Below are 16,445 nucleotides of genomic sequence, written 5' to 3'. Positions count from 1 at the left end.
GAGGAGTGTGACTGTGGACCTGACTGTGGTAATAACCTCTGCTGTGATGAAACATGTAGGCTGAAGGCAACAGCACTGTGTAGTTCTGGACCTTGCTGTAATGAAACGTGTGGATTTCTAGAAAAGGGAATCATGTGCCGTTCTCCTTTTGGAGAGTGTGACCTCCCAGAGTATTGTGATGGTAACTCTGACAGATGCCCCACCAACACATACAAGCAAGATGGTACACCTTGTGAACGAGTTCACTATTGCATTGAAGGTCTGTGCAAGACTGCTGATTTTCAATGTGTAAACGTTTTTGGATACCCTGCAAGGTCAGCCCCAGAAGACTGTTATATTTCCATGAACACTAAAGGGGACCGGTTTGGAAACTGTGGCCTTCCCACTTCAGATAACCAGGAATATGTAAAGTGTACAGCTGAAAATATATATTGTGGGAAAATTATATGTACAAATGTTAAAAATATACCAGTGGTCAAACCCATGCACACAATGATCCAGGTGCCTCATAGGGATGACTGGTGCTGGAGCATGGATGCCTATAATAATACTGATATCCCTGATGATGGAGATGTGGATGCTGGCACACGTTGTGCTCCAGAAAAAATCTGTCTGAATTACTCCTGCATTGATCATGCTGTGCTGAACTACGACTGTGAACCAGGACGAATGTGTAATGGGAAAGGAGTTTGCAACAATTTAAAGCACTGCCATTGTGAGGCTGGCTATGCCCCTCCTGACTGCACAACTATAGGAACTGGGGGTAGTGTGGACAGTGGCTCTCCTATTGTACAACGGGAATCTGAAAGTGCCGTCAATGTTGCCAAACATGAACATTTCATAAACAATAGGAGCATAATATTTCTCATACTTTTTTTCCTGCTATTAATATTAGTAACTGCTTTTATCACCCTTTTGTGTAAACATTCAAGAAAAGCTCCTCCAGAGCCCAAAGAAAAGGGTTCAGAAGAGGCAGCAGAAGAGGTTCAGCCAGAAGAAGAGGAAGAGGAGGAAGAAGAGGAAGAGGAGGAAGAAGAGGAAGAAGAGGAAGAAGAGGAAGAATCAGAGCCATAAAAGTAGTGAGAGGAAGAAGCTAAATATATCAAACATCTCAAGCACTGAGTGGGAATGAGGCTCAGGGAAGTACAAGTGAAGTGGGAATTGATGGCTTGGGGATGGGATCTGAATAAAAATATATCATCTATAAAAATACAATAATGTAGGAGGAGGGATTCATCCACTTTTGGAACTCATTTTAGTAATTAAGCTTTTATTTATTTAATATATTAAATATTTTACTTTTTCTTTTCCACATTTCATTTGAACTCTTCACATGCATCTGTAGACATCAATGTATTTGTTTTGGGCCAATTTTTCCATTCACCAGAAACTTTTTTAGTACATGCCATCTCTCATCTAAGTTGTTTGACATGTACTACTGCATTTGCCTGCATTTATTACTTTCACTTTGTAAGTAACCACTACCTATTATGAGGGTAGTTGTTTGTGTGGTCATTTTAATTTGCCTTATAAATGTACATTCATTAAATGAAGAGTGTTTAAACATAAAAATAAATAAAACCCTATTCAGATTATACATCTCTTCAGATTCCACTTGGCATAGTTATTGAGTCCATTTTGTTCTGGGACTCTGTGGGAGGTACTACACCTGGGAAGCCAGAAGACCCTGATTGTCCCGAGGTCAAGGGGCAAGTGTTAAAATCATCTGCCTTTTCAAATCTGGCAGGTGTTTAACATGATGTATGTATATCCAGTTTACTTCCCAGCATTTCCAAGAATTTCATAGAGCCATATTCCCTTTCACCTAAAAGGTTTCATTTATTTTTGTTCTAGAGCAGATTTCATAAACTTTACTCATTACTAATCTTCATGGGATGAATTTCAGACCTCTAAATGTCTCATGTCTGATGAGCATCACCTAGACTCAAAAAACTAAGCTTATTTTCTAACAGTATACACACCCCAACATACCATAGTGCTAAGTATATGTATAAAACTAAAATTTTGTCTTTTCTGTTTTTTTAATTTATTGAAATAATAACTTGCTGACTCATATCAGAAGGAATCTCTCCAATTATAGGCAAAGGAGCTTAGAGGTGGTAGATACTTCTCTATGAAGAAGCACAAAGCAAATATAATATTGTTATTCATTCTGTGGTAGGAACTATGTTAAATACTTCACATTCATTTTCTCAATTTAATCCTCCCAACTTCCCTATGAAATCTCCATCTTATTCATGAGGAAGCAAAGAAAATTTGCTCCAGAACTGGTCAGTGGTGGAACCTGTATCACTCCTCTCGTATGACTCCATCTCCATTCTCCACTCCCTCATGGGCTTTTTCCTGTGGTAAAAATGATGGAGAAAGCACTCAATATGTCCCTAATTGACCTCTATTATGAGTTCTCAAATTGTGTCATTATTATTGATGAAAATGTCTTTTCTCCTATTACATCCTGACATTATGGAAGAGCATGTTGTCTTCCTATTCAGTGCTTGGACTCAGCATATTGTAAATGCTTAATAAATGTCTATCACATGAGTAGTTTACTGGAGCTAACCTTAAAATACAGGGCCAGATTCATTCCCTTTGCAGAATGCCTCTTGCTACTCCTTAACACAACCAAAATCTTAGTAAGAGGCAATATTGATACTAAACTTTAAAAATTTACTCATATTAGAGAGGGAAGAGGGGAAGAGGGGGAGAGAGAATCCTAAGCAGACTCTTTGCTGAGCTTGGAGCCTGATAGGGCACTTGATCCCAGGACCCTGAGATCCCAACCTGAGCTGAAACCAAGAGTCAAATGCTTAGCCAACTGTGCCACCCTGGCACCCTGATTGCTAAACATTTATAAATTGTCAAGTAAATAATAAAAAGTTTATCAGGTCTTGATTTCCAGGAAATGAAGTGTTACCCACATTAGGGTAGACTATGGTAGGGGAGGAGGCCAGTTTTAATGTGGGCAGGAAAAAAGTTAGATGTAACTTGGGTTGTGAAATCTCCACATTTAAGGGTCAGTTTCTTATAAAGCTCAGGTGACAACAGTTCTGCATTATGTCTGACTGCCTCTAGGAAGTATACCTCTTCATCTGATTCCTCTCCCCCTTACATCTGGGGGATTCTGATGAATGCTTGCGTGTTCCAATCATCTGTGTCAGCAATCACCAGCCACCTGCTCCCCTAATGGTGACTTACTGCTACCTTTTACCTGTCTTTCCTGTGCAGCTATTGTCCCTTTTGTGCTGCCTCAGGCCATCAGAGAACCAGGCCCTTAATTCCTCAAAGCACGGCCGCATCCAGGCTCTACAATTTTAATCCAGATTTTGGAGCAAAGGGAAATTGCAAAGTGGAAAAGAAAAATGTGGGTGCTGAAGATACGTATTAGTGCTCCTGGAGTCCAGGGGTTATGCCTTAATGGTAGACTTAGGCCATTTCTCCCCTCGGACCTGACACAACATCCTCTCTTAATTCTGCAGGACTGCTTGTGAGAATATCCTTGTTGCCTGGAATAAGACTCCACCACATTCTCTGGGGCCCAGTGAAAGGCAAAAGAAACTTTTTTAATTTTTTCAAGATTTTATTTAGTTACTTGACAGAGAGAGACACACACACAGTGAGAGGGAGCACAAGCAGGGGGAGTGGGAGAGGGAGAAGCAGGCTTCCCACTGAGCAGGGAGCCCGATGTGGGGCTCGATCCCAGGACCCTGGGATCGTGACCTGAGCTGAGGACAGACGCTTAACAACCCAGGGGCCCCAAGAAACTTTAAAAAATAATAATTTATTGAAATCCCAGATCATATCTTCATAACCTCACATGAATGTAATTATGCCCACAACAAAGACATATGTTAGTTTGATAAAAATTCAGCTTTTTGTATGTTCAAAGTTCATTTTTAAGCTTATTTTTATTGAAATATAATTGACATATAACATATTAGTTTCAGGTGTACAACATGATTTGTATTTGCAAATACTGTGAAATGGTTACCACAGTAAGTCTAGTTAACATCCGTCACCACACAGTTAAAATTATTTTTCTTATGATGAGAACTTTTAAATTCAACTCTCTTAGCAATTTTCAAATACACAATACAGTATTAATTAGTCATCATGCTATATATTATATCCGCAGGACTTATTTATTCTAACTGAAAGTCTGTACTTTTTAGTCACCTTCACCCATTTCACCAACCCTCTCATGCCCTGCCTCTGGCAACTTATTCCCTGTATCTATGAGATATTTTTGCTTTTTGCTTGTTTTTAGATTCCACATACAGATGAGATCATATGGTATTGGTCTTTCTCTAGTGACTTATTTTACTTACCAGAATTCTCTCAAGATCCATTCATATTGTTATAAATGGCAAGATTTCTTTCTTTTTTATTGCTCAATAATATTGTATATATATTACATATACCATTCCCTTATATATAGGTATATATTAGATATTTTATATGTATATATAAATATATATATTTCTTTATCCATACATCCAATGATAAACACATAGCTTGCTTCCATGTCTTGATTATTGTAAATAATGCTCCACGAATATGGAGGTACAGAGATCTTTTCAATTTAGTGTTTTCATTTCCTTTGGATAGCCAGTAGTGGAATTGCTAAATCATATCATAGTTCTCTTTATAATTTTTTGAGGAACCTCCATAGTGTTTTTCATAGTGGCTGCACCTATTTATACTTCCCCCAACAGTGCACAAGGGTTCCCTTTTGTCTACATCCTAGCCAACTCTTGTTATTCCATGTCTTTGATAATAACCATTCTAACATGTGTAGTGTGATATCTCATTGTAGCTTTGATTTGTATTTCCCTGATGATTAGTGGTCCTGAGTTCCTTTTTATGGACCTGTTTGCCAGCTGGTATGCCTTCTCTGCAAAATGTCTATTCTGCCCATTTTTTATTTGGATTGTTTTATTGCTATTTAGTTGTTGGAGTTCTTTACATATTTTGGATATTAACCCCTTATTAAGTACATGATTTGCAAATACTTTCTTCTATTCAGTAGCTGCATTTTCACTTTATTGATGGTTTCCTTTACTGTGGAAGCCTTTATTTTTTATTTTAGATTTTATTTAAATTCAAGTTAGTTAACATATGTGTAGTATTAGTTTCAGGGATAGAATTTAGTGATTCATCACTTGCATATAACATCCAGTGCTCATTTCATCAAGTGCCCTCCTTAATGTCCATCACCCATTTTACTCAATGCCCCCACTCACCTCCCCTCCAACAACTCAGTTTGTTCCCTATTTTTTAAAAAAGATTTTATCGGGGTGCCTGGGTGGCTCAGTGGGTTAAGCCTCTGCCTTCCGCTCAGGTCATGATCTCAGGGTCCTGGGATCGAGCCCCACATCGGGCTCTCTGCTCGGCGGGGAGCCTGCTTCCCCCTCTCTCTCTGTGTGGGGCTCTGCCTACTTGAGATCTCTCTCTCCCTCTGTCAAATAAATAAATAAAATCTTAAAAATAAATAAATAAAAAAGATTTTATCTGTTTATTTGAGAGATAGAGAGCAAGAGAAAACACGAGCCAAACGGGGTGGGGAGGGTCAGAGGGAAAGGGAGAAGCAAACTCCTTGAAGAGCAGGGAGTCCAGTGTGGGGCTCCATCCCAGGACTCTGAGCTCATGACCTGAGCTGAAGGCACTTAAATGACTGAGTCCACACAGGTGTCCAGTTTGTTCCCTATCATTAAGAGTCACTTACGCTTTGCTTCTGTAAGGGCCTATTCAGCCAGAGCGGCCCACCCCGGTGGAACTGCCATTTTGTTGTAAAACTTAAATTGACCTTGCCCCCCCCAGGGGAACTTACTTAAAAGCAAGTCCGGGAAACCAGTCCCAGGTAACAAAGTCCAAATACAAGGGTGGGTCAGGCCAGGTGGAGGTATTCAATCAGTGGGGGCACCTACGGTCTCCTAGCTACCAAGGAGTATAGGCCCCACCCTTTGGGCACCTTTTGGGCACCAATTCTGAACTAGGTGATAGGCTGGTTCAAATGTCTACTAGGGTAAATTGTAATTCAATTGGTTGCCTAGCATCACTGTGGAGTTTCCTGTGTGTGTGTTACAATCTCATTGGCCACCTGTGTGTGGCCAGGCCCAACCACATGGCCTTTGCTCTATAAAAGTTAGTCTGGAAAGCAGGGAGGGGTCGTCCTCTGGGTAGGGGCAGCCCCGACCCGTCTGTTTGACAGTCGGTCTGATTCCTGATGCTTGGCGCGAAATAAAGCTTTGCTTAACCTTCACTTTGTATCAGTCTCGCTCCTTTAATCATGGACCCATTATTGGGGTACCCAATTTTGGGGGGACCCAACACTTCCTTCTCTGTTTTTAGCTTACCTTATTTTTTCCTTCCCTTCCCCTATGTTCATCAGTTTTGTTTCTTAAATTCCACATATGAAATCGTATGATATTTGTCTTTCTCTGACTTATTTTGATTAGCATAATACCCTCTAGTTCCATCCATGTTGTTGCAAATGGCAAGAGTGCATTCTTTTTGGTGGCTGAGTTATATTCCATTGTGTATATATACCACATCTTCTTTGTCCATTCATCAGTTGATGGACATGTGGGCTCTTTCCATATTTTGACTACTGTGGATAGTACTGCTTATAAACAATGGGGGGCATGTGCCCCTTGAGATCACTGCATTTGTATCCTTTGGATAAATACCTAGTAGTGCAATTGCTGGGTCATAGGGTAGCTCTATGTTTAACTTTTTGAGGAGCCTCCATACAGTTTTCCAGAGTGCCTGTACCAGTTTGTATTCCCACCAACAGTGTAGGAGGGTTCCCCTTTCGCGACATCCTCACCAACATCTGTTGTTTCCTGAGTTGTTAATTTTAGCCATTCTGACTGGTGTGAGGTGGTATCTCATTGTGGTTCTGATTTCTATTTCCCTGATGCTAGGTGATGTTGAGTACTTTTTCACGTGTCTGTTAGCCATTTCTATGTCTTCTTTGGAGAAATGTCTATTCATGTTTTCTGCCCGTTTCTTGACTGGATTTTTTTGCTTTTTGGGTGTTGTGTGTGAGAAGTTCTTTATAGACTTTGGATACTAGCCCTTTATCTGATAAGCCATTTGCAAATATTTTCTCCCATTCTGTAGGTTGCCTTTTAGTTCTGTTGACTGTTTTCTTTGTTGTGCAAAAGCCTTTTATCTTGATGAAGTCCTAGTAGTTTATTTTTGCTTTTGTTTCTCTTGCCTCTGGAGACATGTCCAGTAAGAAGTTGCTGCAGCCAAGGTCAAAGAGGTTGCCGCCTGTTCTCCTCTAGGATTTTGATGGATTCCTGCCTCACATTTAGGTTTGTCATCTATTTTGAGTTTATTTTTGTGTGTGGTTTAAGAAAGGGATCTGATTTCATTCTTCAGCACGTGGCTGTCCAGTTTTCCCAACATCATTTGTGGAAGAGACTTTTTTCCATTGGTTATTCTTTCCTGCTTTAAGAGAGCTGAGGGTTCATTTCTAAGTTCTCTGTTCTGCTCCACTGATCTGTGTCTACCTTTTGTTATGCCTGAGTTTTCACCTCTGAGAGACCACCAAGGAGCCATGCACCGATGCAATCACACGAGAGTTTATTTGACAAGCTTAAGCTTGGGCTCAAGTATACCCGACACAGCGGAATAGGGACTTGGACCCCGAGCTTAGTTAAAGCAGGGGTATTTATGGGTTCCTGTTACTAAAGCAGGGTGGGGATTCCTGGAACCAAAGCAAGGTGGGGGGTCTCTGGAACCAAAGCAGGGTGGGCCTTCCTGGAACTAAAGAAGGGTGGGGCTTACTAAGGCAGGGTGGGGAAAAGTTCAGCCCTTGGCATGGGGTCTGAGGTGTCTGTACTTATGCTAAGGCTAAACCTGAGGTGGGATGGTCTTAATTTTTCGGACTCCACACCTTTGTGCATGTACCATACTGTCTTGATGATTATAGCTTTATGATACAACTTAAAATCCAGAATTGTGATGCCTCCAGCTTTGGTTTTCTTTTTCAACATTCCTTTGGCTATTTAGGGTTTTTCCTGGTTCCATATACATTTTAGAATTGGCATCAATTGATAAATGGATTAAGAAGATGTGATATATACATATACATATATATGCATATATATGTATTACTCAGCCACCAAAAAGGAAAACATTATGCTAAGTAAAAAAAGCCAGTCACAAAAGTTCACATATTGTATGAATTCATCTATATTAATGTCTGAAATAGGTAAATCAAAGAAAGTATATGTAGAAGAAGCTTAGGGGAGAGAATGGGGAGTAATAAAAAAGTTCTAAAATTAGATTATGATGGTGGCTGCACAATCTGTAAATATTCTAAGACCACTGAATTATAAGCTTTATTTTTTTTAAAGATTTTATTTATTTATTTGACAGACAGAGATCACAAGTAGGCAGAGAAGCTGGCAGAGAGAGAGGAAGGAAAGCAGGCTCCCTGCTGCGCAGAAATCCTGATGTGGGGCTTGATCCTAGGACCCTTGGATCATGACCTGAGCTGAAGGCAGAAGCTTTAACCCTCTGAGCCACCCAGGCGCCCTGAATTAAAAGCTTTAAATGGGTGAATTTTTTTAGTATGTTAATTATACATCAATAAAGCTATTTTTATTTTTTAAAAAGATTTTCTTTATTTATTTGACAGCGAGTACAAGCAGGAAGAGTGGCAGGCAGGAGAGGGAGAAGCAGGCTCTCCACTGAGCAGGGTGCCTGATGTAGGGATTGATCCCAGGACTCTGGGATCATGACCTGAGCCAAAGGCAGCTGCTAACTGACTGAGTCACTGAGATGCCCCAGTAAAGCTATTTTTTAAAGTGAAGAACATTAAATATATGGCTAAATCTCTCTTAATCACGTCTCCCCAGTCCTCCCTATTGGGAACCATTATTATCAGTTTAGGTAGAAAATATAGGGTATTGTTTTATGTTCATAAGTATATGTATAACATAAATAGTATAATGCTTTAAAAAACTCATTATATTTTGGAGATGGGTCCATTTTACACAAAAGTCTTCAAAAGAAGTGCTCTGGTGGGATCCTGGGCATTATAAATGCTTACTATATTTGATGTAATTCAAATAAAGCAGAATCACGATATCTGGGGATGGCACTGTCATTTCTTCAAAGGATTTCATTCCTGGCTGATTCACTGAGCCTCTATGATGGGTCAAATATTCCCGATGATATAGTATGAACTTTGTTGTATTCTCCTTAAATTAAAAAAAAAAAACACTTTCTGGGAAAAAACTTGCATGGTAAAGGGGAAATCCCGAGAAAGTTCTTAGTCAAAAGGGAAACTTTGAAGGAAGTAACAATATTTTGTATTTGCCTCACACTTTTTACTTTGCAAAGCATTTCTAGAAATGCTGTTGAACAATCAACAAATCTCATATATTGTTATTTCCACTTTACAAACAAGAAGCTGATGCTCAAAAAGATTAAATAACAAAAATAAAAATGTGCAAATAACCAAACTGGGACTTGAATTCAGGTTTTCTAGGTTTAAAAACAAAACAAAAATGAAAACAAAAACTTTTTGAGTAAGGCTTCATATCGCAGTCCATGGAAAAATTATTTATCATACAATGCAACATCCTACTTTTTAATGGTTAGGAAACATATTTAATTACGAGAAAGGAAGGGAGATTTGTAGAAAGTGGCACAGCACTCCTTTTCAGAACCTCCTTAAATCACTCCATAAAGACAAAGCACTAGGACGGTAAAATCAAAACTTATGAATAACAACAAAAGCTGATAAGGCATCTCACAAACCCCAAAGTATGCGTAGATGAAGACAAACTACTGACAGCTCCAAGACCGAAGTGGTATTAGTATGTGTCAAGCAGAAATCAGAGTAATGAGATGCCAACTGGACCCCAGAATAAGAAAAACCCTAACAAGCAGAATTCTCTGGGAAGCATAGTGAGCCAATTTGACAAAACCAAACAAGAAAAGTAGGCTTAACTCACTGAGTCACCCAGGCACCCCTCAATAATTAAAATGTTATTTGCCATTAGATTTTGGTAAACAGTCTTCACTATGTTTATGTAGTATTTTTGTGTTCCCATGAAATTTTCAAAAATAGGAATAGGTGGTGAATTTTAACAATTTTTTGGCATGTATTCTTATGTTCATATTTTTCTCCTTTACGTTTTTTTAAAAAATATTTTTATTTATTTATTTGACAGATCACAAGTAGGCAGAGGCAGGCAGAGAGAGAGGAAGGGAAGCATGCTCCCTGCTGAGCAGAGAGCCCCATGTGGGGCTCGATCCCAGGCCCCCGGGATCATGACCCGAGCTGAAGGCAGAGGCCCCAACCTACTGAGCCACTCAGGCGCCCCCTCCTTTACGTTTTTGTGATGAATTATGATGAACCATTTTTTTAATTTAACTTATTTTATTTAAATTCAGTTAGTTAACATATAGTGTATCATTAGTTTTAGATGTGGAGTATGATTATTTCTTAATGCCAAATTCATGGTTATGTTTCTGGCACTAATTATTTTTGAGCATGGTATTTTCCTCCAATTCACAAGATTTGTAATATATCTTTTTGTTTGTATCCGCATTCAGAATAAGTGAGATTTGTCCCTGACTTAAAAAATGTCATCTTTCTTTATCAAAGCTTTATTTTTATTTTTTTTTGTTTTATGTTAGTCACCATACAATACTTTATTAGTTTTTGACACAGTGTTCCAAGATTCACTGTTTGCGCATAACACACAGTGCTCCATGCAATGCCTGCCCTCCTTCATACCCACCACCAGGCTCACCCATCCCCACACCCTCCTCCCCGCTAAAATCCTCAGTTTTTTTTCTTGGAGTCCACAATCTACCATGGTTCATCACCCCCTCCAATTCCCCCATATACTTTTCCTTTCCTTCTAATGTCCTCCATATTATTCCTTAGGCTCCACAAATAAGTGAAGCCATATGATAATTGACTTTCTCTGCTTAACTGATTTCACTCAGCATAATCTCCTCCAGTCCCATCCATGTTGATACAAAAGTTGGGTATTCGTCCTTTCTGATGCCTGAGTAATATTCCATTGGGTATAAGGACCGCATCTTCTTTACCCATTTGTCTGTTGAAGGGCGTCTCAGCTCTTTCCACAGTTTTGGCTATTGTGGACATTGCTGCTATGAACACTGGGGTACATATGGCCCTTCTTTTCACTACATCTGTATCTCTGGGGCAAATATGCAGTAATGCAATTGCTGCGTCATAGTGTAGCTCTATTTTTAAATTTTTGAGGAATCTCCACACTGTTTTCCAAAGTGGCTGCACCAACCTGCATTCCCACCAACAGTGTAAAAGGGGTCCCCTCTCTCCACATCCTCTCCAACATTTGCTGTTTCTTGCCATGTTAGCTATTCTAACTGGTATATGGTGGTATTTCAATGTGGTTTTGATTTGAATTTCCCTGATGGCAAATGATAATGAACATTTTTTCATGTGTCTGTTAGCCATATTTATGTCTTCACTGGAGAAGTGTCTGTTCATTACAACAGCATCAAAACCCCTAAGATACCTTGGAATAAACCTAACCAAAGAGGTGAAGGATCTATACTTGAGGAACTACAGAACACTCATGAAAGAAATTGAAAAAGACAAAGAAAGATGGAAAAACATTCCATGCTCATGGATCGGAAGAATAAACATTGTTAAAATGTCTATGCTGCCCAGAGCAATCTATACTTTCAACACCATCCTGATCAAAATACCATTGGCATTTTTCAAAGTGCTGGAACAAGCAGTCCTAAAATTTGTATGGGACCATAAAAGACCCCGAATCACCAAGGAATTGTTGAAAAAGAAAAACAAAACTGGGGGCATCACGTTGCCTGATTTCAAGCTATATTACAAAGCTGTGATCACCAAGACAGCATGGTACTGGCACAAAACAGACACATAGACCAGTGGAACAGAGTAGAGAGCCCAGATATGCACCCTCAACTCTACGATCAAATAATCTTCGACAAAGCAGGAAAAAATATCCAGTGGAAAAAAGATAGTCTCTTCAATAAATGGTGCTGGGAAAATTGGACAGCTGTGTACAGAAGAATGAAACTTGACCATTCTGTTCCATATACAAAGATAAACTCAAAATGGATGAAAGAACTCAATGTGAGACAGGAATCCATTAATATCCTAGAGGAGAACACAGGCAGTAAGTAACCTCTTTACCCTCAGCCACAGCAACTTCTTTCAAGACACATCTCCAAAGGCAAGGGAAACAAAAGTGAAAATGAACTTTTGGGACTTCATCAAGACAAAAAGCTTCTGCACAGCAAACAAAATAATGTCAATAAAAACAGTCAACAAAACAATGAAAATAGGAGAAGATATTCTCAAATGATGCTACAGACAAAGGGTTGATAACTAAGATCTATAAAGAACTTCTCAAACTGAATACCCAAAAATAGATAATCAAGTTAAAAAATGCTATCTTAAAAAAATGCTATCTTTATCAAGTTAGGGTATTATGATTATCTTAACTCTATATAGAACCTTCCATTCCTTTAGCTTTTCAAATTTAGTGACAACAGATTTGCACAAATATTTTTGTATAATTTCAAATCTCTTCCATACCCATATCATACATTCCTAAATTATTCATTTTTTTATTGCAGTAACAACATAAGAAATCTACTTTTTTGACAAAATTTTAAACATTTTTTTTTAGGATTTTATTTATTTATTTGAGCATAAGCAGAGGGAGCAGCAGGCAGAGGGAGAGGGGGAAGCAGGCTCCCCACTGAGCAAAGAACCTGATGTGGGGCTTGATCCCAGGACTCTGGGATTATGACGTGAGCCAAAGATGGATGCTTAACCATTTGAGCCACCCAAGCACACCATTTTTATCAAAATGTTAAGTGTAGTATACATTATTGTTGACTATGGGTACAATATTGTACCTAGAACTAACTTAACTTGCTTAACTGAAACTTGATGCCATTGATTAATAAATCCCTATATCCCTTTCCCCCAGCCCATGACAACCATCATTCTACTTTTTGAGTCTATGAATTCAGCTTAGATACCTCATATAAGTGGAATTATGCAGTATTTATCTTTCTGTAACTTTCCTATCTTACTTAGCATAATGTCATCAAGGTTCATCCATGTTGTCACATATTGAAGGAGTTCCTTATTTTTTAAGACTGAATAATATTCTTTGGTATACACATTTTCTTTATCTGTTGGACATTTGTTTCTATATCTTGTTATTGTAAATCTTGGCTATGTTGAACAAAGGAAATTTAGTATCTCTTTGCATTCTTTACTTCAATCTTTTAAATAACTGCCATAAATGAGATTGCTGAATTATATGATAGTTCTATTTTTAATTGTTTTGAAGAACTTCCATATTGTTTTCCATAGTGGCCACACTGTTTTGCATTGCCAGAAGAGTGTGCAAGGGATCTAATTTCAACAGACTCTAATCAACACTGCTTTGTTGATAACAGCCATCTCAAAAGATGTGAGGGGATATCTCATTGTAGTTTTGATTTGCATTTCCCTGAGTATTAAGGATACTGAACAGTTTTTAATACTTTTTTTGGCCATTTGTATCTCGTCTTTGGAGAAATAAATCTCTATTCAGTCCGTAGCCCATTTTATAATTGGGATATTAACTCTGCTATTGAGTTGTAGGATTCCTTACATATTTTGGAGATGAACCCCTTATCAGATATCAAATTTGCAAATACTCTCCCACTCTGACTTTTTGATCTCTTGATTGTTTGCTGTACAGAAGATTTTTAGCTTGTGATAGTCCCATTCATTTTTGTTTTTGTTGCTTGTGCTTTTGGTAGCATATCTATGAAATTATTCCACGGCCAATGTCAAACCTTCTAGGAGGTTTATGGTTTCAGTTCTTACATGTAAGTGTTTAATTCACATTGAATTGATTTTGTGTATAGTGTAAAATAAGGGTCCCATTTCATTTTTTTGCATATAGATGTCTAGTTTCCCAACATCATTTGTTGAACAAACTATTCTTTCCCAGTTGTGTATTCTTGGCACCCTTGTCGAAGATCAGTTGGCCACATCAGTGTGAATTTGTTTCATTGGTCTGTGTATCTGCCTTAATGCCAGTACTGAATTGTTTTGAGTACTGTAGCTTTATAAAAGATTTTGGGATCAGGAAATGTGATGCCTCCAGCTTTGTTGTTTTTCTCAATACCGATTTGGCAAAATTTTGCTACATCCTGTATGTTTTGGTATGTTGTGTTTTCATTTTCATTTGTCTCTAGGTATTTTCTAATTTCATTTTTAGGTGGGGGAGGGGCAGAGGGAGAGAGAGAATCTTAAGTAGGCTCCATGTCCAGAGCAGAGTCCGACATGGGGCTCAATCTCAGGACACTGAGATCATGACCTGAGCCGAAATTAAGAATTGGATACTTAACTGACTAAGCCACCCAGGTGCCCCTAATTTACATTTAAAGTAATTACTGATAGGGAAGGATTTACCATTGGCATTTTGCTGTTTTCTGTTAGTCTTGCAGTTTCTTTTGTCAGCCTTTTCTTCTGTCTTTTGTGTTTTATTAAATTTTATTTATTTATTATTTATTTATTAAATTTTTGGTATTTGGCAGGTTTTATTCCTTTCTTTTTTCTTTTGTAACTTCAATTGATTTTTTTGTGTGTGGTTACCCTGGGGTTTACATAAAATAGAAGAGTTTATTTTACGCTGATAACAACTTAAGCTTAATCACATAAAAAACTCAACATTTAAGTCCTCTCCTCCTACTTTGTTATTGTCGTTACAGTTAGCATCTATTCACATTGCTCATCTTTTAATATATTTTTAGTTACTTTTAACACTTTTTCTCTTTCAAATTTATACTACAATTAAAACTTATTTACTCACCACCATTATAGGTGTATAGTTTTTTGTATTTATATATTTGCCTTTTATAATGAGTTTCATATTTTCTTATATTGTATTGCTTTATAGCATCCTTTCAACTTGAAGACCTACATTTATCATTTCTTTTAGGGCAATTCTAGTAATGATGAACTCCCTCAGCTTTTGTTTGAGAAACTCTTTATCTCTCTGTTTTTCATGGATGATTTTGACAGGTAGAATATTCTTGGTTGGCAAGGTTCTTCTCAGTTTGAATATATCATGCAACTCCTTTTTGGTCTACAAAGCTTCTGCTAAAAACAAAACAAAACAAAACAAAACAAAACAAAACAAAACAAAACAAAACACTTAGAGGGGCACCTGGGTGGCTCAGTGAGTTGGGCCTCTGCCTTCAGCTCAGGGCATGGTCTCAAGGTTCTGGGATCGAGCCCTGTGTTGGGCTCTTTGCTTGGTGGGGAGTCTGCTTCCCCGTCTCACTCTCTGCCTGCCTTTCTACCTACTTGTGATCTCTCTCTCTGTTAAATAAACAAATAAAATATTTTTTTAAAAAACCCAAAACATTTAGAGTCATAAATGTTCCCTTGTATATAATAGGTCACTTTTTTCTTGCTGCTAATTTACATTTGTCTTTGACTTCTAACAATTTGATTATGACATGTCTCAGTGTGGCTATCTGTGGACTCCTGTTTGGTGTTCTCTAGTCTTTGTGGATCTGTATGTTCATTTTCTTCTCCAGATTTGCAAAGGTTTCAGCCTCTATATTTATTTAAGATTTCTGCTACTTTTTCCCGCCTCTGTCCTCCTATAATGTGTATGTTGCTCTTTTATCCAAGGTATCCATTAAGTCCCTTAAGATTTCATTTTTTTTCTTTTTGCTCCTCTGACTGAATTCTTTCCAATGATCTGTCTTTGAGTTCACCGATCCTTTCTTCTACTTGATCTATGATATTGAACCCTTCTAGTGAATTTTTTAGCTCAGTTATTGTGTTCTACAGCTCCATGATTTCTGTTTGGTATTTTTTTAAAATATCTTCTACCACTGTGTTGAAATTCTCACTTTGTTCATGCATTATTTTCTTGACCTCAGTAAGCATCTTCTTGATGGTTATTTTGAATTCTCTATTAGGTGAATCTTATGCCTCCATTTCATTAGAGTTTGTTTCTAGAGATTTATCTTACTCCTTTATTCGAAACTTATCTGCATGATTCTTCATTTTCCTTGACTTCTTCTGTTGGTGTCTGTGTATTAAACAAAGCAGGCAACTCCCTCAGTCTTCATGGACTGGCCTCATACAGAAAACCTCCACTGATCAATCTAGCCAGAGATTCTGGGCATCTCTACCAACTCTTTATTTCCCTCACGGAGCAGCAGGAAGCTATGTTTTTGTCTCCTTGCTCTGTGCTAAGCCAGAGATAGGAGGTATGGTGCCCATCAATCCAAACCACCATCTATCTCTGTTCACCAGGTGACTATACTGCATCAGATCATCAAGGTTCCAAGTCCAGCAAGACTGATGCCAGTTTGGGGGCAGTCCTAGAAAAGTT

General features: G+C 38.2%; 2 protein-coding genes across 4 annotated transcripts in view; one reads left to right on the top strand and one right to left on the bottom strand.

Annotated features, from left to right (window-relative positions):
* LOC116878506 (disintegrin and metalloproteinase domain-containing protein 1a-like) overlaps positions 1 to 1,597 on the top strand; it is a 2,373-nt gene extending 776 nt beyond the window's left edge. The window contains exon 2 of the mRNA XM_032876102.1: positions 4 to 1,597. Within this exon, the coding sequence (XP_032731993.1) occupies positions 4 to 1,074 (1,071 nt within the window). The 3' untranslated portion in view covers positions 1,075 to 1,597. The remainder of the gene's footprint in view (positions 1 to 3) is intronic.
* A 505-nt stretch (positions 1,598 to 2,102) lies between these two features.
* The window catches only part of TMEM116 (transmembrane protein 116), a 91,226-nt gene continuing 76,883 nt past the window's right edge, over positions 2,103 to 16,445 (bottom strand). Inside the window, exon 11 of one of the 3 annotated variants that reach the window (XM_032876264.1) lies at positions 2,103 to 2,364. In XM_032876264.1, the coding sequence (XP_032732155.1) occupies positions 2,311 to 2,364 (54 nt within the window). In that variant the 3' untranslated portion in view covers positions 2,103 to 2,310. Of the gene's footprint in view, positions 2,365 to 15,079; positions 15,194 to 16,445 lie in introns of those variants that run through there. The other 2 variants (XM_032876265.1, XM_032876266.1) reach the window with 2 other exon arrangements.

Source organism: Lontra canadensis, unplaced genomic scaffold (genome assembly GCF_010015895.1).
Source record: "Lontra canadensis isolate GAN:19392208 unplaced genomic scaffold, GSC_riverotter_1.0 scaffold58, whole genome shotgun sequence".
NCBI classification, from domain to species: domain Eukaryota; kingdom Metazoa; phylum Chordata; class Mammalia; order Carnivora; family Mustelidae; genus Lontra; species Lontra canadensis.
Note: the sequence above shows the minus strand (reverse complement) of the source record. Positions and strands in the feature narration are given on the sequence as shown.